Source organism: Tubulanus polymorphus, chromosome 9 (assembly GCF_964204645.1).
Source record: "Tubulanus polymorphus chromosome 9, tnTubPoly1.2, whole genome shotgun sequence".
Classification (NCBI taxonomy): domain Eukaryota; kingdom Metazoa; phylum Nemertea; class Palaeonemertea; order Tubulaniformes; family Tubulanidae; genus Tubulanus; species Tubulanus polymorphus.
The window spans coordinates 12,645,880-12,667,298 of record NC_134033.1 but is presented as its reverse complement, the minus strand read 5'-3'; the positions used below and the strand labels follow the sequence as shown (position 1 = coordinate 12,667,298).

The following is a 21,419-nucleotide window of genomic DNA, read 5'->3' as shown; positions in this document are numbered from 1 at the left end:
GGGGTTTCCCTTACATTGACCAATTACTCGTCTATAAACGCCGTCTTCGAGTGGTACTGAAAATACCAAATCCTATTTAGTCTCTAACATTCACGTGCTGTTTTCACAACCAAGACCGTTATGAATTAGACGCTGGATGGTTCGGATGGAGATTGTGAAGATGCTTAAGATTATAAAGTTTCAAACTCATTATCATTTGAAAAAGCCAATTTTAAAGAAACCGATTTACATATTCTTCAATGTAAATCGAGAGTACGATGTACGCAAAATGCCATGTTATTTGAGCTATAAAGTTAACCTAACAAAGCATATTATTGTCCATTTTGAGGGCTTGAAAACCACGACTGCGAAAGGAATTGCTACCGGCTGCGATGACGAACGTAATTACAATTTGCTTGTAGTTTGTTGAAAGTGGTGTAACTCAAAGAACTGCTGTCGACGTCCGATCCTTCGCAAGATGCATCGTACAACAAACACTGCTTTTGGTCGTTCACAACGAATGCAAAACAATTCGATTCATTGTTGCAGGCTTGTTGGCAAAATTGCACTAAATTGCCTCCAGTTGGTTTCGTAAACGTCGGCCTCCCGATTTGACAACTTCCGATCAGCATAGAATAATTTGTCAGGTGGCCTGCAATGTCAAATAAAACATTTGGAGCGACCAACAACATATAGCATGGTAGAATCTCAAAGCTTTGCACTGGTAACGAAGCTCGTAGATCTAGGTAACCATACACCACCCGTTTACCCATTAACCTGATGAGAGTACACGGAATAGTCTACTCACTCAGGCCTGTAACGACTGTCTCCTGTAAAATCTTCACTTTGCATAAGGATAATCTCTGTCCACCAGGAGTCAAAATGATGACGTATCTCCCTCGTAGAACTTGATAACAGTAATTACGAGTTTCGTTAGCGGATGTTATTCCCACGTATTGACACAGTCTCCAATTCTCTCTGTTTTCGGGATCCTGCACTAGCTCGTCGGATACGTAGATTTTGTAGTATTTTGGAACTAGAGAAAACATTTCGAAAATAAATGACGAAGACTTTCAACTTATCTCTGAAAACATGGTCGTGAAGTGAATGTTTGATTTCACTCACTTTCGGCCTTAGCGTTTAACCAGATCTGCACAGCATATACCGTCTGATTTTCTCCAATGTCAATTTGCCACCAACTCCCCGCATCTTCCTTCTCAGTCATTGTGCAGGTTGTTTCTTTTTTCGAATCCACAGCTTTGGAGGCGTCACCATCGCCGGCTGTGGTACTCTGAGCAGTCGGCATCATGTAGGCTACGTCTCTCACAGCTAGAAATTGAAAATTTCACCCAACCTTCGAAATGAGTATTGATCGGGTTAAGGTCCCAACTAGATATCATTCGTGTTTCAGAAATGATAAACCAACAGAAATCTGACGAATGGCCGGACGGAAGAGACCGGACTGTTTTATGTGATGAAGCAAGGTTGATAAATCCTACGACGGAAGCAGTCTAACCCTCTGTATTGGATACGGATATGTATATATTAATCGACTTATTCATGAGTAACTTCTGCAACTATATGTGGGAAGGTTCTGGTCATCTGGACCTACGGCATTTAAACAGTGATACGTAGTGAGAGAGGTTTCCAGTTTCTAGGCGCCAAGTTGTGGCGGCCCCTCGAGTTCCCCATTGTTGTGATAATTTGCGCCGTTTTTTGAAACAAAGAAATCTTTGAACATCAATATGCTCGGCAGGCCCTTGCTTGATAAACGTAATTTATGCATCGTTCTAAAGGAAATAAAATGTAGATTTCTGTTGTCGATTCTAGATTTTTTCGAATGTTACAATTGAGAGCGGTTACGATGTGAAACCCGGGGTATGTGAAAGACTCGCACATTTAAGTATCCGTAAAACCTTTGTTCCCCATTTTCCATCATATTAAAGGAAATAATCATTCAAACGATGGATGGATTTACTGAATATTTCACTTATTTTCATTTATTAACGAATCACACACTATTTAAGTGCTCACTTAAGGAAATGTATAATTTACCTGCGTTTTCAGCAACATTTGCGGCGACCACGAAAACTAACAAGATGAACATGTTCGAGTCGTCCGAAAGTTTCTGTAAAATCGTGTCGAATGTAAAAACGAATATCGTTGCAGATGATACAAATGCACCTGTACCAGATGCCACGGAGTAACATCGATCCAAAGGTAAAGGGCCCTATGTTATTTTTATCGATGTGGTAGAAACATATTTTCAGAGAAATGAAAACTCTAATTTGTAACTGTTTTAGATGGAACTATTTAGGATCAGCAATTTGAACTCAAGCCACTGTTCCAGAATCCTATGTATCCTTTAGTAAAAATGGTTCATGAGTTTAAGATCACCAAAGCCTGCTAATTCGGTCAGTAGGATTGTCCTGTTTATTGCTACGAAGCTAGCATCTGAACAGCACGTTGAAATGGGTTTTGTCCAAGACACCGGACCAAATTGTCGAAAATAACCAAACCTCTTGAAAGGATTCGGTATCCCAATACAAGGTTTACCAATATACATCGGAGCCAAATATAACAAGGAAATCTTCAACAGGGTTTCTGCTCATTTACGAATACGGATTCGAATGTAAAGTTATATCGATAAAAGAAGAAAATAAAAAATGATGAACCATCACTAATATCTGTTTTCTGTTTGACTGCATAATATCCATCGAGTGCATATCGAGTATCTTTGAGTGGAATATCAAAGTGATCATCAATTTGTTGCAATCGATCGCTCGTGTAGTACAAAAATTTTAACATATGAAACCAATTCAAACAGTTTGAAATCATGAGAACATGATCACGGGGCTCAAAAGACCCTCACTCGCCGAACGTCATATTTCGAAAAAATAAGCATCCATTAAAGTTGTTTCTTGTCATATTTAAAAGAAAACCTTAGACATTTTTGTTATATTCTCTACGATCAGCGCTTGATCTTTCCTCCTTGCCATGTGATTACATCATAATGGCAATCAAACAGGCGAAGTTTGTATATATATATATATATATATATATATATATATATATATATATATATATATATATATATATATATATATATATATATATATATATATATATATATATATATATATATATATATATGCTATATGCTTCGTTATGTTGCGGCAGTCAGCAGCTCTGTGACGGTTTGGGGCAAACGACGACAACATGTCATGGAAGTACAGCATCTAAATGATAATTTGAATCAAGTCAGTTGCAGATTCGAAGCTTATGTTTCATTTTGGAATAACAGACGTACATGCATTTCCAATGACAGAAACGTCGTAGCCCAATGCGTTTGCTCATATATTTGAACAAAAATGACCCCTATGTAATAAGCCTGACCAATAAAGTTGAACTCGTGCGAAAAACTGTTTAATATAACGATCAAACTATTCTATCATTCAAAAAATTATTTCTTAATTGACGACGAATCTAGAAGGGCACTTTACGCAATAGTTAATGTGTATTGTCACCGAATTGTCGGTAGAATATAGCAGAAAAATGTCCCTTAACATTTGAAAAGATATAAGGAGACGTGAATAGAATAGTAAGCATAAGTATAGTAGAAAATGTGTCTTTCGATTAAAAAGGTAACGCCATAACGACCGCTTTCATGTAGGCCGCGGCCGCCAGGGCGGCGTACGGCTGCCACTCCTTCATCTTCGATCCATCCGCGTAATCGGCCGCTCCGCGAATCAGAATAAAACTATCGTTACGATTGCCTTCTAGCGATTTCAGCACCGAGTCGAACTCGTAATCGAATGCAATCACGCCGCATATATCGGCGAACTGATCGCGTAGAACGTCGTTGCGCGATATGAACTTGCCCGACCCGATCGCGCCTAGATGGACGACCGGGCGGTTGTTGTTACGCGTCACGCCGGCAGGCGGCGCCGGGTGCTCGTATTGCAGTAGCTCCCCGTTTTCATTGGCGCGTACGATCTTATCGGTTTTACTCGACGGCCGATAAAACGCCGATTCATCTCCGTGTAGCGATTCTTTCCCTTCGTCGATGTATTTCTCCCACGGCGCCACCTGGCGTTGGTTTTCCTGGTCGCGTAATCGACGGACCACGTTCTGCAGCGTGTCGGTTTTACTCGCCCAGGTTTTCGTCGAGAAGCTCACCTGCCCCAGATCGTTGAATTCCATCTTTTCGCAATACGTGTACAGCGAGTCGGACGAACCTCGATCCGGAACCGACACGACGACATCACCGAGCCGAACGTGACGGAAATAATCGGTAAAGTTCGGAACCCCACCGGCCACACCGACCAATATCACGTGATCAACACGGTTGAATGTACCTAGAATTATACATGTATACTGTATACGGTCAAATAGTACTTAAAATAAGCACCTCAAACGCTACTGTGGCAATCGAGGATTCCACTTATGGCAAGTGAAGATCCGCCAGGTTCACTAATAGTTATTCGGGTCTCCCGCGTTCAATTTCTTCTACATCACAGTAAAAATCGAATGGACAACCTCTTATGAATACACCCAGAAACGAACTGAGCAGAAAAATGAATTCAATGTGTATTTGGTGGGTCAAGTCGTGATTGTATGGATTCGCGAACCAAAAATATTTCAGTTCAAAATTGATGGAAAATGAATACACCTTGACGACGGAAGACCGAGTGCTCGTCACGCCATCTGGTGGGATAGGGTGTTTCAGCGCCCGATCATTAAAAAAACATAATTTTAGATGCCATACCTAGAAGTCTTGTGATGGCGTTTTCTGCTGATATATTGGCCGCGGCGTTGCCTCCAACTCGCGATAGTTTCGTCGAAATGACTTGATGTTTTCCGATTTTACCGAGCGTGTAAACCGATGAATCACCTGCGAAATATCAAATTTAGAAACTACGTCCTCAAACGCGAACGAAATTCACTTTCTCGGTTTATCGTTAAGCCCCAATAGGCATCCATCCCGGGGACTCACTATATGATTGGGGGTGCAGGGGGCATCCATCCCGGGGACTCACTGTATGATTGGGTGTGCAGGAGGCATCCATCCCGGGAACTCACTGTATGATTGGGCGTGCAGGGGGCATCCATCCCGGGAACTCACTGTATGATTGGGCGTGCAGGAGGCATCCATCCCGGGAACTCACTGCATGATTGGACGTGCTTCTCTAGTGATCGAGGAACTAGGACTACGTTCGTCTGTGACGAGGATTCTACTCATGGCAAGCGAGTACCACCAGGTTCGCTATAAGTCTGCATTCGGACAAAGATAGCGGCTTTCATCGCAGATCAAAGTATGACTTATCCATAATTTCTCGTATTAAAACTTAAAACAAATGATGAATACAAATCGTGCTTCGAGATCAATCTAAATTTACCATGCGACGAGATTTGCCTAATATAATGTTTTATGAAGGAGAGAAGATGTCCTGCATGCATCTAGCGGTTTAAAGCTGGTGGCACGGAATCTATCGGCGGGCGAGTTCTGGATGATAGTTGGAACGGAACTTACCCTGTTTTATGTAACGCACGTACGTAACTTTGTCGGAGAGCATCGTGTCGACGGCCAGTTTTTCGCAGTACATTGCAGTGATTACAGCTATCCTGGGCTGTTCGCGTCCGGTCAGTATCGGCATGTTAGTTACCATTTTCACCTCTACACAATAAAACGATAAAACATTTTGAATCACCAATATGAACGATCCTACACATTAAACCTGTTTACAGTTTGTGGGTTATACTTTCCATGTTGTTGGCCGCGACTATCCGCCATGTTTTGTGCGCCGATGCGACCACCAGGCATGCGCATCCAGGCTCCTTTCGACACCTCTTTGATAAGGTTTTTGTTTTGCATATCTTTCAGCAGAACCACGGCGGACATCATGTCCGACAACTTGATCTTAGCTATCCTGAAATTTCGATAGGTTGATCGTTTGAGTTGAAGTCGATATACAGAGATGGTTAAATGGGAATCTGATCAATACCTGGGCAGAATTACGTATTTAGCAAAATGTAATGTAATATGCAAATGTGATATGAAAAATGTTGATTAGATACTATGGAATTCTTCGAATGATCGAAGGGGGAAATGGTGCGAGGCGTTGATGGAGTTGAGGTCAAAAATGACTCCGCAATCGAAAGAAAGCTTTAATGCCGAATCCGAAAGAAACATGCAAAATATCCCAAAAACACACGAGAACTTTCTTCAAGTCGAACAATCTTATTCGCTCGATTTCGTCTTGCCCAAATAAAACCAGTAACGAAATGTCGTGGCTCTTCTTCAACTCGGGTACGACTTTTAAAATCAATTTAAAATGTTCTTTTGTTATTCATTTCTCAGACCATCGTCGTGATCATTAGCGCACCTACCCGCGGGTGGAGAAAGTTTGGATTATAGATAAAATCAGAAGTAAATACCGCCGCATGCTATCTACCTTAGCAACCTGAAGAGTTATTTATTTGTAACAAAAAAAGAAAATCTCTCAGCAAAAAAAATCAGCCGTGTTTTTGTTTTGGAATTACCTGGTGAATTTCCGCTCGGTCAGTATGTAAGATTAATAAACACAATATCAGTAAAATTTACCAATGTATTATTTGTGATGTATTTGTATTTGTATTTGCAAAATAAGATCGCAAAGTAATTTGACGGTGTTTCTTTATATTCTTTGAATTGAAGAGTTTTTATAGACCCAGCATTTGTCCAGAATACAGGGGCTGGCTTTATAGACTTTATATCTTTAACCTGTGGGCTCATTAAATTCATTTTCAATTAAGTCAACCCCGGTGACCAGTCTATAAAACCGGGCCCTGTTAGCGTAACGCATATTAGAACTACGGGTATCAGCTTCTGTCTGGCGAGCTTCTTTACCCCAGACGATATACAGCTCCTTTGAGCGCCGAGTTTCAATACACAGTTTTAGGGTCATGATTCCTTGTTTTCTAAAAAACAGGGAATTTTGAACTGCAGAAAGTAATGAAATACCTCAAAAGGTCGGAAGTTGATACGCTGTCCGGGTAGGCATCCTCTAATACGTTCAACATACGCTGTTTCTTCGCCAGCCACAACAGCGACGCACGAGCCTTCGCCCTACGTTCCGCTTTTGATTTGCCCGGATCTGTTAACGACATAAACGCACTCGTTACATTCAGAGTAAACGCTTTAATATCATACAAGTTGAATACGATTTTCCGCAGGTTTCCCAGGAGATTTTGTTTCAAAGTATGCTGTATATCTCATAGAAACACTTATCATTACCTACTCACTCAATTGTCAAATACCTTGTTCCCATATTTCAAATGCCCCTCATTCTAGCTATTTCTTCACACCTGGCGAAACTGCCTTTCAATTTATTGATTATATTTCTTAATGAAATAAACTTCTTATCGAATTTTCAAATTCGTATATAGCGGGTTTAAATCTGATCGCATGAGAATACGTTACGTATCTGTTTATAGAAGTGCTAAATTTAGCGGATTGAAATAATGACTGTCAACACTTGCATATAATGTCGACAAACTCCCATTCCGCGGCACCGGTTTTATCGCTAGATACTGCCATACAATTCACGTGAAATTGCTTCTTCTCTGGTATACTCCAGTACATGAATCTACCGCGACCTCTCAGGTTACCTTCACCCACTTCAACGAGACCGTCTTTCCAACTGATCCAGAAATTTCGAAATTCCGAATCGGAGAGGACGTTTTTCGTCACCGACTCGCAACGTTTGGCGCCTTCGGCATTTTCCGTGATCCACGACCGGCTGTTGTTTTTACCGCCGATGGTGACTTCGACGGTTTTCTGTTGAAGGTTACCGTAAATCGCGGACAGGCAGATGTGGGCGTTTGCGGCTGCTTTCACGCGGAACGTAATGAACCGTTTGTCGGTGACGGGGACTTCGGGTACGAATTGGTAATCGTACTTGTCAGGCGTCAAAACCGTGACGTAATTCCCTATAGAGATTATGTAATAAAATTGTAAGCATCAATCATTTTTAATGGAAAAGAAAGGTCAGTTTTAATAACAAAATTTGATTATTTATCGTTCACCAACGATTCTATTTAAACTTTCCAAAACAAGTGGAACCAAATTCGAGATTGTTCCTTTTCATTTAATAGCGTCAGTTTAATGATTTCTGTGAAACTAGGACTACGACTTTTGCAAACAGCACTGTTTGAAAGATGTACTGCTTATTAAGATTTCGGAATCTGGCATTTCTTTTAAAAAGTTAATTTCAAAAAATTCATTTTACTAACGAATAGCTTCGCGTTCTTCTTCCTCATCCGATTCGTCGATCGTCTGTTCCGGACATTCGGTCAAGGTCGAAGCCAGACAAATCCGATACGTCTCGTCGGTGGCGGCGTCTTGCGTGCGCACGTCACCCGTCCTGTCGAAACTTATATCTAAACAACGCACTGTTGAATATCCGCGCATGAGCAGCACAGCTTTCTTTATGAATAGGACAACATCTGGAAAATGCGGAATTAGTTTTTTGAATAGAACCTAAGTTACCGTAGGAACGTTATGAACGTATATAATACATTTTTTCATTGGCCCCCGAACACGGAGGACTTCTAGAAGTAATATCATCAAGCTTCGATACGACACGCTTTTAAGAATCCCTACTTGGAATATCTGTCATGTCTACTAATGATACATACAATTGATAATTTAGAAAAGCTCCCTAGAATCTAAAAATGTCGGTTTTACCTTGCGGGAAAGTTTCCGGATCTAGTAACTCGACTAAAAACCGGTTCGCCTTTTCGTTCTTTTCGCTGTACAGCGTTCCATTTTCAAACCAAAAACACAACTGGCGTCGTTCCTTCAAAACGTACAAAACTATTCTATTATGAAATTTTTCCGAAAGCCTGAATGAGCTTTTATTAAGAATTTCATTTTGATAACGACTGCCAATTTATTTTGAAACTTTACGTTCTACGTATGCCTGGAACTGAAGCCTATAATTATACCTTGATTTGTTTGTTGAAATCGGAATTTTTCAGTATAAAACACGTGAAGTCTAGAACTACATCTGGAACGTTATGTTTCTTCTGTAAACCTTTAATCAAAAACAAATTAGAAAAGAATAACGACAATTTTATCACAAGTTTATTTGGTTGGATGAATCCGGCCTCCTTAGCGGTTGACGCTTTGGATGGATCGGTCTCATAAGTTTTAGACTGGTTTCTTTTGGAATTTTGCACCAACATGCATCACATCAGTCAGAATATAAAATCGATTTGAAAATAGAGACCGGCGACCAGTCTACGTAGTCGATTCCAGCCCTGGTAAGTGGAGTCGGAGATTGGTCTTCTCTAAGATGATCCCAGTTGTTTTGTGGTTGATAGAATTCAGCCCTGGCAGGCGGGGCCGTAGATCGGCATTATTAGTTGATGATTTAACGATATTAGATCAGACGAAATCTGCGTCGGGGTTGACACGATCGTGATGGATGACCGAAACGCTTTTAACTAATTGCATCCGGCGCTTGAAAGTCAATCCTACCCGTATTTACATTATATACGCACTTAGTGTCTCTCTTCACTCGTGCTCTGGTTTTCATTACATCGACAAGCCGATTATTTCATATGAAATACCGCGGACATTTTTGACGTTGATACAATTTTTAATACAAGTATTTTGACCGATGTACCCGATTCGTCCGAAACGCGCAGTTGGTTTTGCACACGGCGCAGAGAAACAGGGAATCAATTTGTTGAGCACGTTGTTATTACCGAAAACGTGTTTCTCGTAAACCCACACGTCCGAACCAGGAATAATGGGGGAAGTGTTTTTTCATACCAGAGGTCGAAAGGTCGAGCTTATAAAAAATAAAAAATAAAAATTCTCACACGCTCGAATTTATTATTTTTTACTCACTCAACCTTTCAATCAATTTTAATTAAAAAAATTATATAATAAATGAGCTCGACCTTTCGACCTCTGGTATGAAAAAACACTTCCCCCATTACTACCGGGGAAACGCTCGGAAACTTGTTCTGTTTCGTGTTTCCGCGTTTCCCTGCGTCGTCTGCGTTAGGCCCGACATCAGTTTCCGTCGAAACAACACACAATCATGAAGAAAAAATAGTTGTTTGGGGTACATTTCAATCGAAATCTATATGAGCCAGTTTTGAAAATGATTCGTATAGAATCGAGTCGAAAAGCTAAAAACCTATAAAGGTTTTCATCGTAGTATTGGGGTTTTACTTCGCAGATGCGCTCCCCGGGGAGCGGGCCCGGTAAGACAATTTCATCAATCATCTTCTAATCATCTCTTCTATAGCTAATAGGGAGCACCTAAAAGTTCTAGACACTACGGGCGATCGATACTCACTTTGGACACGTTTGTTGATCGTAATACCGCTGAATGGTCCTTCGGCACGGTACAAAACAGAGTCTTTATCCACGTGGTTAGTTCGCTCGATCCTGACCGTCGACGGAACGGGCTGATGCAAAGACGCCGCATAATCGTTCCGCGATATCGTCAAAGCTATAGCTGCGTGGCGGAGGATAAAGAAAAGAAATTCAAGATTCAAAGCTGTTAAAGGAGAAATTTGAAGAGTTAAGATTTTATTTGAAGAGATTTCACCATATATGATTTTACATTCGATCACTTATCACTCAGCATCCAGTTCCATAGTTGTGAGTTAGGGTGAACTCTGAGTTGAAATTAGTTAATTTTCAATGAGTTAACTCTGAGTCAAATCTTAACACAGAACTGTGGAACTGGGCCCAGGACTCCAGTACCTGTGTTGTGAGTTAACTCTGGGTTATTTCATTTTCAATGAGTAAGCTCCGAGTGAAATCTTAACTCAGAAACTGTGGAATTTGTTCCGGCGATGTTCGAGGTTTCGCCTAATACCCTCTTATCGGAGAGGGACCGGAGGAAAACCATCGACCAAGAAAATCTACCACCATCCGCAGGCTTTGTGTTGCCAATCCTCATTTTGTGGTTGAGTGGTTGTGGTGAGACGCACTAGGAATACACGACCATTCAGGCCGCTGAACCATACGGCAAATGTTGCTATTCAAATGTGTATAAAGAGCGATTGCTAGCGCGGGGTTCGTTCGTTCTTACCGTCGGACATTATTCGCTACGAGTGAACGTGAATCTGATTCAGTCAGTGACGGTGAAGTGGCTCTTGTCGTTTGCCGATGATTGACTACAGAACGATAAAAAAAACACATGGATTTATAGATCTCCGTCGTCCACTCGTGTCATGCATATGCGATATTTCAGTTAAAAGCACAACCTCTGATTGGTAGTGCTTAACGGCAGCAAAATTTATAGCACATACAATTATTTGTATGTGCATTCCTATTGAAGAGGTTCCTCGCACTAAAAGAACCGATTGCCACTAGAATTGCATCTATGATTCAGAGAAACGGCGATTAATACCACTTTTAATACTTTTTCTTACACTTTTTTCTTAGACGACGCAACACCTGGTAACTCTCCCCGAATTAAGAACATTTGTGAATCTTTTTACATCACAAAACCCAAACATCTTAGGGAAGCTGTAGTATTTATAAAAAAAGGCAGACAGTCTCATGTATTCATCGTTGTGCACGCTTAATTGCGTATATATTGATGAATTTCATAAAATCTGGAATAACCGTAACAAAACTGTAAACTTGGCTGTTTATTTTCTTCTATCCTGTACTGAAATTGTTTTTATAATTCCTGGAGCAATAAATTCGAAATCTAAACCTGAGAATTAAATCGACGAAATTCGATTGCTCAGGTTTTCAAAGCCGGGAGAACTGCGTTGGGCCAACTTCGACTGGAATAAACATCTCTACGGAATGAATCCTATTCTGATTCTGGGGATGAAATAAGTTTATTTTCAAACGATTCAATTTAATCAATTTCAGGTTTTCAAGTCAGATCTTAATCCGGAACTGCGGAATTGGCATTTAAACAAATGATGATATCTGTATAAGATACTCCTTGCTTTCCGGAGTAGAAATAAGTCTATTACCAATAGTTTGTGTCTTCAACCCAAAAGAAGATTTAAAAACCGCAAATGTATTTTAATGTAAGGCCTCTCACTAGTCAAAAATTTCAGTCGATTCTCTCCGTCTCTTTATTGGGCCCTGTGTGTCATCAATTCGACGCGAAATTCACCGATAAAAGCTTTTAATTTATCGCTCTATCATCGAGTCGTTCGTTGAGACAAGGCGGTTTTTCATCTCACGCAAGAAAAAATACTATTGCGAATGCAAGACGAGTGCAGTTGTACATTTACAAATTTAATCCCGGCGCACACAAACCGTTATCAGTCGTAACTGCGAGAATGCGAATAATTCCTCAGTGATCAGCGCAGTGAGGAGACAATATCTTTGACTCTGCAAACATACATGCAATGATGCACTGAGGATAGTAAGCAATGCTTGTAGCAAATTAGCCTTCAATCGTCCTTGAATAATGTAAGATTATTTTCGTTGGTTTTAGTGCAACAATCGTAAGTTTAGGAAATATCGCGCAATAACTTAGTTAGGGATTTAGTTGCACGGTTAATGTTAAGAGCAAAAACAGTTTAAGCTATCCACGCCGCAATGAAATTAGAACAAGTAAAAGTGCCCAGAAAGATGGATACAGAACGCACTAGTATTTTCAAGAAAAAGAGAAAAAAATCATTTTATAAAAACTTTTAGACAAAACCGGGACATAAAGTAGGACTTACGTTGTAGTATAGCGGCACCCCCCTTAAGTGATATATGAGAGGTACTTCAAGTACCTACATCAGAAAAGACACTAAATATCTAAACTAACAGGCTCTCTGTACATCTAGGCCTGGCCTTCTTTGATGGTAAATAATGAGGGTGCATTTCGGTAGTGCAACCAATCTAGCAACCAATTTGTAGTTTTGAATCCCAATTATTTGAATTAGGTTATCCGAGGATGCTGTCATTAACTACGGTACTAAGCACCGACTCATTTGTGTCTACGATATCCTGGCCAAAAAAATCCACTATCCTTTCTAGGTTTTTGAGCCAATTATCTATGGATACCCGACAATGTAGTTTGTGTTAAACGGATTTTATGCATGGAAAATAAGAATTTCGCCCTCGGACTGGATTTGAACCAGCGACCTAAGGAAGTCAGCTATGCAGATGCCACTACAGTCCTCCGCTCTACCAACTGAGCTACCGAGGGAAGATATTAAAATTGTAACGTCTTGAAACTAAATTCGTTTTTCTGTCTTGAAATCCAGGTGTTGATTATTTCAGTGCACATTATTCCAACCTGTTCACGATGAGATTTAGAGCGAGTACGGATCGGATTGTTTTTTATCCATGAATGAAAAATGGTTATGGAAACAGGAAACCCGTTTATCAGGTACATTCGGCACAATGCAGTAAAACCTAATAAGTACACCTTCCAAACGAGTTCTTATGCGCATTATCATTAAACGCTATGGAGAACGGGGAATACTGCTTGTCATCATGAGAAGTAAAATATCGATAAACGGTGGTGTTTTACAGATGCCGTGTATATTATTATGAGGTGGTAGGTTTCAGTAAATAAGGTATATTATATCGGTTACACTCGAGTTTTTGGAACGACATCAGGTGTGCGTGTTGACAGCTTTCCCAAAGGAAAGACGAGTAACCGCGTATATAGAATCTTAAGTGTGCTAATGAACCCACCGACGTGACGTCGATCCCGAAGTACGAACTCAAGTTTTGAAGCTTATGCTGAGTTGACTGGTGGACAAATACTACGGAGGAGGGTGATATGTTTTCAGTTCAGTTGAAAGACCCACAGTAAGAAAAAAACTATAAAAAAAGAGATAGTCTGACGTTGTGACTCAGATCTATGAGCCATTTTCAAAAAGTCGAAACGTCAGACTATCTCCTAGATTTCTTTCTTATTGTTGGATTTTTCAACTTATTGACATTAGACAGGTCGCTCGTTTATTGAAACCAAAATGTTTTCAGTTGTCGCTGTGGCATCCACCAGTTATATTTAAACAGATTTTGAGGAACTGAACCCCTATGCTGAAGAGACTTACTATAAAACAAGTAAAGCTAATTAGGGGATTTACAACCTTCGATGGTCTGTCGTGTAATCCCTATATTGTGTTACCAACAATTCCAAACTAATTTTGCACCAATCTAACGCTTATTATCGGTTTTTATTCCCGATAAAGTATAGATACGTACAATCAACAATCTAAAAACAAGGATATTAAACGATTCCAAACTACTATAAACATGACTACGGTACCATAGTTTATTATCAATAGGAATTTCCTGTCTTTTTAACCGGAAGTGTAGAATTAGACAATCTCCGGTCTTGCCTTTGACGTTTGACGTAAGTCTATTATCGCTTGTGGTTTAGGTATTCGTGGGCGGGAACTGAAAACACAAATATTCTAGTTCCCTGATACAGAGAATAAACTTGAGTTCCCCGTTATTCTATCTATAGTCACGTCACATCGAATCAAAGTCAGGCTTTTATCATTCCGACATAAATGCATTATCTATAATACACGACGCAGGCCTACACGGAATATCTTTGCAGTCACATCCGTTGTATCTGTAAGATGCCACAGGAATTTTCGAGTCATCAGTTGATAGGTTTCCCATCCCCTGATACTTTGGATAATGAAACTAAGGAAGCCGAATCTACTGACATCCCAGATATAGAATTAGAACATTAATTGACACATTTCGATTACATATGCGCATTATGACAATTTGGGATTGAAAATTATCATTTCAAATTCGTAGGCGAATTTGCCTATTGCCTAATATCGCTTTGTAATATCTATAACATTTTGAAATGTTGCATTTCAAGAGAAATGATTCTTTTTAATTAATAATTCACCTGCGATGAAAAGAAAAAAAAGAACTTTGACGCAACGAAACCACAATTCAGCGGATTTTACTTGATAGACTCCGACCAATAACTAGCATACGACCTTCGCGTTAATGAAAAGGCGGTAGATACAAGGGAAATAAAAGAAATAGTTCGGTTATCTTTGACTACATCGGGGAAAGAACGAAATGAATGGTCATTTAAAGGATCTAAACGAATGAGGTAGAAAAATCCAGAATTCAGGATTTTTCCCGAAATACGCTGAGAGATTTGTGTGCATTTCAAAGTATGACATAACCGAAAATAACGTACCTCACAAAATGCGCTTCGTGTGTGGTTTTTAATCCAATCAAAAGAAGAAAAATGGTGTTGCCCGACAGCATAGACTCTAATGTAACGAACAGAATCATCAGTTACACGGTGCGTCGCGACAGTCGAAGCCCCGGTACGCAAGCGAATAACGCTTTCATATGTCACATATTTGACGATTTTTCCGTATAGGAACGTGCGAACACTTATATGCAAAGTAATGAAATATTCATATTCGAATATCTTAGCATCGAACGCCAGACGGGGAGCACGTCTGCAATCAGCCGAGTTTGTACAAACAAACCTGATGAAATATGCATTTTCAATATTAGTTTTCTTCGATAACTATAATACCTCGTTATCGGTGGTACTTTTATTAACGTTAAAGAAACTTAAGCGATGGCAAAAACGTCTCCGGTTCCAAACGAAGATATTATCCAGGCGAAATCGAAGACGATTACGCATGAAATATGCATTTTTGGTAAACATCATCCACAGCACCTGAAACCCATGAATGGTCGAAAATATCGCCGATTCCAGGGGCCGAGAGGTCAATGTCTCATAGATCATAGCCTCAAGCTTCCTCAATGTTACCATCCAAGATTTTGTTTAAAAAAACTATCCGTATGAAAAACATTTTGGTATCATACCGAATCAAGGAGAAATCGATTATCATATTCAGAACGAAATCCTTTGCTGGGATCAACAAGTGGTTAAACACTGAGTTACGTAAACTTTTACTCACTGCGAAAATATTGACCATGCAACGTTTGATAATAACTACCTATCTTGTAGCTGGTTAAATCTTCTACGAAAGGTGAATCACCGATATTTCCAATATACCATAGGAAGTCTCTTTCGGGTTGAAATAAAAAGAAAAATGTAGTTTTATCAGTGTAGGATTGCATTCAGGTCAGACGTGACAGCCACATTACACCAGTGTATTTGGAATTACGTGCGAAATCTCTCGACCATTTTGTGTTGACTCAAAAAACTGCCGAAACGATTGTTTACCCGCTGTCGGTACATGAAATATGATTGATATTTGCCATATTTGACTTGGGATTTTCGGGATTGTTTGATAAACTCCGTCGACGGTTTAAATAAATATCTAACACGCTACAAGAATAAACCGAAGGATGACGGTTAAATCCAGCAAAACGATAAAGAAAAACGATGCCTAAGCTTATTCTAACGTTCCGACTATATTCCGATAGTCATCAACAGAAAACCCGTTTTTTCTGTTGTATCTTCGTATGAAAATGACTATTAGCATAAAGTCGAAACAGTTTTTTGGTTGAAATAAACCTTTGGATTAATCAGACTGAACGGCGGACGCACGCAGTTCATTTCTGCTGGACGATGGTCAGTCTGATAACTGATTTAGTAAAATAAGAAAACCTTTCGGACTAATTTTTCCTTTCGTAATGCGCGATCTTATCGTATTTTTGTCGTTTTTAAACCTGGGCGGTGTTCCATCAAGATTGTCTGAAGGATACAACGTATATCTCAGTACGCGTTCCCCGGTTTTCCGTGCAGCTATATATAATCTTTAACAAAACATCGATTAATTTTTGAAGAAGAATCTTCAATTTTGGTACGAACAATCGGACTAGCAATCGGACTGGCAATCCTTACGGATCACATCAGTAATAAATTTCCACTTAATTTTCATAGGCTGTTCGTACATATCCCTTAAAAGCCCTCTATATTACATTTGGTTTTGATTCACGACAAAAACGATAGTTAATATTCGATGTTTCGCATTGTAAACGGCAATTAACAACCCCGCGAGATCTAATTAGCATTTTGAATTAATATTCCCAGAGCAGTAATCACCGGGTTCCTAATGACAGCTGCTGACAGATAACCGTTATATTTTGAACTGGTGTTTAACAAACACAGCGTTCATATTACGCAGTGTTGTATGTATCATATAATATATCATATAAAATGTTATAGTATTCCTTGTAATAATTCAGTGTAATAGGTTTGATTTTAGGCAATTCGTAAAGATACGTTTTAATCCTTAAAGCGGAAGAGACATGAAGAGACGAATATCGCTGAAGAATTTGAATAATTTGAATATTACGTAATATTATCAAAAAACACTTGAAAAATTCTATGTAGGTAATAAACCGTGTGTGATAAGATTGGATATACTAAATGCTAAACGCTTTCTTCGTTTCTTGCACTAGCAGCCAAACAACTGCCAAGTCAATTTTCTTAAGCGATGAATGAAATTTTTTTTTTTAAGAATGAGGTAAAATTGTGGCGATATTGAATCGGCGTTCTACATTTTTTGATGGCCCGACGGTTTTAGACAATGATCTTAAACGGGCCATGATTAGATCTAGTTTACAAAGCCCCGGCTACAACGAACGTGATTTACCCTAAAGCACTAAAAGTCCAATCAACAAACTGGTTTTTTTTTTTTATATTTAGAATGAAATTACACAAAGCTTACTTAACATATTCGCGATCGTCGCATCGTAAATGTCCACTGATCAGAGACGAATTGAAGAGTCGAGTCCGGCCTCGACGTCTGGAGTTGGAATTCGATAGAATTAATTTGTACTCACAATAGTTGATATTCCAAGTGCACCCGGGCACCATATGGCCTCACCGTAATTTCAACCTGCACTAATCGAAATGATAATTATACTAAAATAACCACCAGTTGCTATATATCATTAAATATATTGAATATATACGTTAATGCTTAACGCACCGGGTTCTCAACTTTAGATATATTCATGACAAGTTGAACGTTGGGGTCAGACGTACGCGCAACTGTTTTGTAGACCATTTTTGATAGCTTATAACTTTTTGATCAGTTTTAGGGAAGAAATTCAGATTTAGATTTTCTTGTTTAATTGCTATTGGTTACTTAATGTTTTCGATGAAAATAACGATTCAGACTTTAAACCCGTTTCAAAGATGAGCAACTTCCGTACACGAGATCTTAACAACGGAACAGTGGCTAGAATGCATTATATGAATGAAATTTGAGTCCACAAATGCTCATATGAAATTTGAGTCCATATGATAAATCATAAATTCCCTAATAAACGATTTTACTCCTTCTGGGCAAACTCTTAGTCGTACTTATCGCAGCGTATGCAATTCATCGAAAAGAATTACTAATCAGAAATCAATTTTCGGGAAGAAAAGGACCCGGACTGAGTCCTTATCAAATGTTCTTATCTACAAAAAAAGAATTATGTTAGAAAATAAATCTTGAAGGGACACATTAATCTCGACTGAATTGGAATTCAAATATCTTTCAACGGAATAAAACATATTTCATGTAGTAATAGACAGTAATCTAGTTCTAATTTAAAAGATTATCTATTGCCTCGGTGTTGGATATGGTAAAATCGTGAGTTCTCGCGGCGCAGGTCGCCACCCGAGTCGTCTGCTCAGAGCGCGCGCTATAAAACCGACTCGCCGAAAACTCGATATTAAATAAGAAAACTCATGCAATCATAGTTTCCGCGCTATTCGTGCTGCTGATCAATAGGGCACAGCGACGACCCCCTTCAACACGCATTAGCGAATCTTTTTTTTTAGATTCAATGAGAATTTTAGAATCCATTTTAAGCGTAATGATCCTAGAAGCGCATTGACGGTTTTCAGTATCCGCCATATACTGCGCGCATTAGAGTTTCGATTTAAGGTCAAGAGATCGATTTAACTGTAAAGCACATCTTCCAATTTGACTCGATATGTCGCTAGAGATCCTAATGATGAGTTTCAAATCGTCGGTTTTGTGTAAAGGTTTTGGAGTTGAAAATGGCATCCAGGGTTTGGAATGGTTTTTGGAGACGACTCAGAGCTGAATGTGAAAGTGTCGGGTTTGGACGGGGTTCGTGGAAGTTGATCCCCAATCTATTTTCATGGAGCTTATTTGAGTTCCGTATATTACTACTCTTTTAGATTTCAGCTTGCGCAAATTTCGTGATTTACTTCCAAAGTAACTCTATATATTGCACTATACCCGTATATCGGACTTGGCGACCAATAACTAAATCAAAACCTACCAGTTTCACTCGCATTTGCAATATTTGACTTCCGACCACTATCGCTATAATAGTACCTAACCCTTTTGTCCAGAGAAAATTACGAATAGACATTTCCACTAACTCCGAATACAGTAATCATATTACTAAATTTCTACGTTGGTGGCATTAAATGATTCAGTTAAATTCTACAGAATAAAACATTTGACAAAATCTGAGTTGATTGTGTTAGATTTGTGAGAATTGATTTTAACCTCGCAGTAAACCATAATTTTCATCTCGTTTACAAATAAAATGATGAATACACGTATAGGGTCTACCTTTATCATATATGACTATACATTTATTAGACTCGGAACTCGCTGTACGGAATCTAGATTTGCTACAACTTTAATGAATTCTACCCAAGAGATGCAGATTCTTCCTGCTTATAGCAGTAACATCGTTCTTATGTCTCTGATGAACAAGTCTGGAATCTACCGCTTACTGTCAATGGTCATTCTGCTTATCATGTTCTTATTAGGAGCATTTGGGAATTCGGCTTCCTTTCTGGTAATGATGAGTCGCAGATTCCGCGGTTTATCTTACGCTAACTATCTGATCGCTTTGGCTTTCAGTGACTTGGTTTTCTGTATCGGCTATACACTAATGCCCGTATTACAGTTTGCTCTATTGCATCTAGAAACCGGGCCGATATTCTTAGTGAATTCGCTGATCAGTTGTCAATTTTATGAATCTCTGTTGAATTCTATGGGTGCTTGTAGTGCCTGGTTGATAGTAGCGATATCTCTAGAACGTGCGGGAGTTGTTCTCTTCCCGTTCAAATCCCGTTTGATATGTACACCTAAATTCGCCAGATGCGCTATCGTTATCATTTTTGTAATGAACGTATTGGTAATTGGCATTCATCATTCAGCGAAAACGAATTTTGTGGATATCTTTAGATGTTACAACGAGCCGTTTGATCAATTTCTACTTTCTATGACGTATGTTATGTACGTTTTTGTTCTGCCTTTATCGGTGATTATAATATCAAATTCTTTAATAATGGTACAGTTATTTGGAGGTTCAAAAATGGTTTCGTCCGATCAGAAAACTACAAAATCAAAACGTACAACAATAATGCTTGTAACAGTTTCACTTGCATTTGCGATATTTACAATTCCAAACACTATTAACGTATTCATACCAGTCGCACCGGGACAGACACATATTCTTTTAGACATTTCCGCTCAGTTCGAATTGTGTAATTATGTCGTTAATTTCTACATATATCTTTTATTGGGGAGGGAAATTCGTGAATATTTCTGTATGAGAATCCGCTGTCGTATTTGGTTCGAATGAAATAACCATATCGTAAAATGTCCTGGAAAGATATGTAGGCTATGTAGAAAATCCCACAATGATAACGAGAAAATAATGTTAAGTCCGAAAATGTTTCCTTGATCTCACAGGGGCCGGACATAATCAACTTTTTGACCCCAATAGGTACTATTAGTTAGGATTCCCCCTGGTACTGCTGGCCAGTCGATGTAGGCCGTCCTTTTGACCGAATGGGTCCGATTTCAAAACAATACATAGTATAGTCAAAATTCCATGGGAAAAAGGAGATTCTCGTCGATATTATGAATAATCAGTGCCTCTCCCAGTTAGCGGAGCCTTGTCAGCCCTTGCTGATTTCAAATCGAATATTGGATGAATTACACCGAGTGCCCCATAACAATTCATATTCAAGGGGAAAAATAAAGATGATTGATAAAATTGAGGCGTTTCGCGTATGCGGCCCGACCGGGGTGGTACTATCTAAATCAACTTTTGACTGCTGAGAGCATTTCAGGCCGGGTGGCCTAGCTCAATCATTTTTTCTTTGTGGTAGATACCTGATAGACGTCTTCAGAAAGGACTGGCGGTTGAACTAAACTTTGGTTTTTTAATGCATTCTAGCCGATGATTCTAGTAATTTTGATAACTATCTCCTCGATATATGACGTTGGCTTTCAAAGTGTTCCCAAGGCGTTCCAAGGTACCGGGCACCGTGGTCGGTACCTGAGCGTAACCCCTAATCCGAGACCGGTTTTTCAGTTAATCCTATGCCTCTTTGTGTAGGTCCGTGGTTTGTGTCCGAGCTTTGCCTTTCCATTATTCATAAATTGTCCGGTCCATTAGTCCAAATATCAAATGCTTCAATATGAGATTTCCAAATTTAATTCTTTCGCGCAGACAACACTAACTAAATGAAGAAAAGGATTAAAAATAGATT

The 21,419-nt window shown here is 39.3% G+C and overlaps 1 protein-coding gene across 7 annotated transcripts; it reads right to left on the bottom strand.

Moving 5' to 3' along the window:
* Window positions 1-3,218: 3,218 nt before the first annotated feature.
* Window positions 3,219-17,780, bottom strand: LOC141910980 (uncharacterized). Of its 7 annotated transcripts, none has more exons than XM_074801900.1 (12): window positions 15,883-16,206; window positions 11,079-11,163; window positions 10,335-10,496; window positions 8,968-9,056; window positions 8,708-8,819; window positions 8,254-8,466; window positions 7,501-7,950; window positions 6,983-7,115; window positions 5,794-5,909; window positions 5,513-5,704; window positions 4,748-4,873; window positions 3,219-4,337 (listed from the first exon to the last, which is right to left on the bottom strand). In XM_074801900.1, the coding sequence occupies exons 2-12, from the start codon at window positions 11,086-11,088 to the stop codon at window positions 3,616-3,618; spliced, it is 2,325 nt and encodes a 774-aa protein (XP_074658001.1). In that variant the 5' UTR covers window positions 11,089-11,163; window positions 15,883-16,206; the 3' UTR covers window positions 3,219-3,615. The 7 variants fall into 7 exon arrangements, with proteins under 7 accessions (XP_074658001.1, XP_074657996.1, XP_074657994.1 ...); XM_074801895.1 differs by lacking the exon at window positions 15,883-16,206 and adding an exon at window positions 17,605-17,780 and having other exon boundaries at window positions 3,223-4,337; window positions 5,513-5,657; window positions 5,747-5,909; XM_074801893.1 differs by having other exon boundaries at window positions 3,223-4,337; window positions 5,513-5,657; window positions 5,747-5,909; window positions 15,883-16,199.
* Between the last annotated feature and the right edge of the window lie 3,639 nt (window positions 17,781-21,419).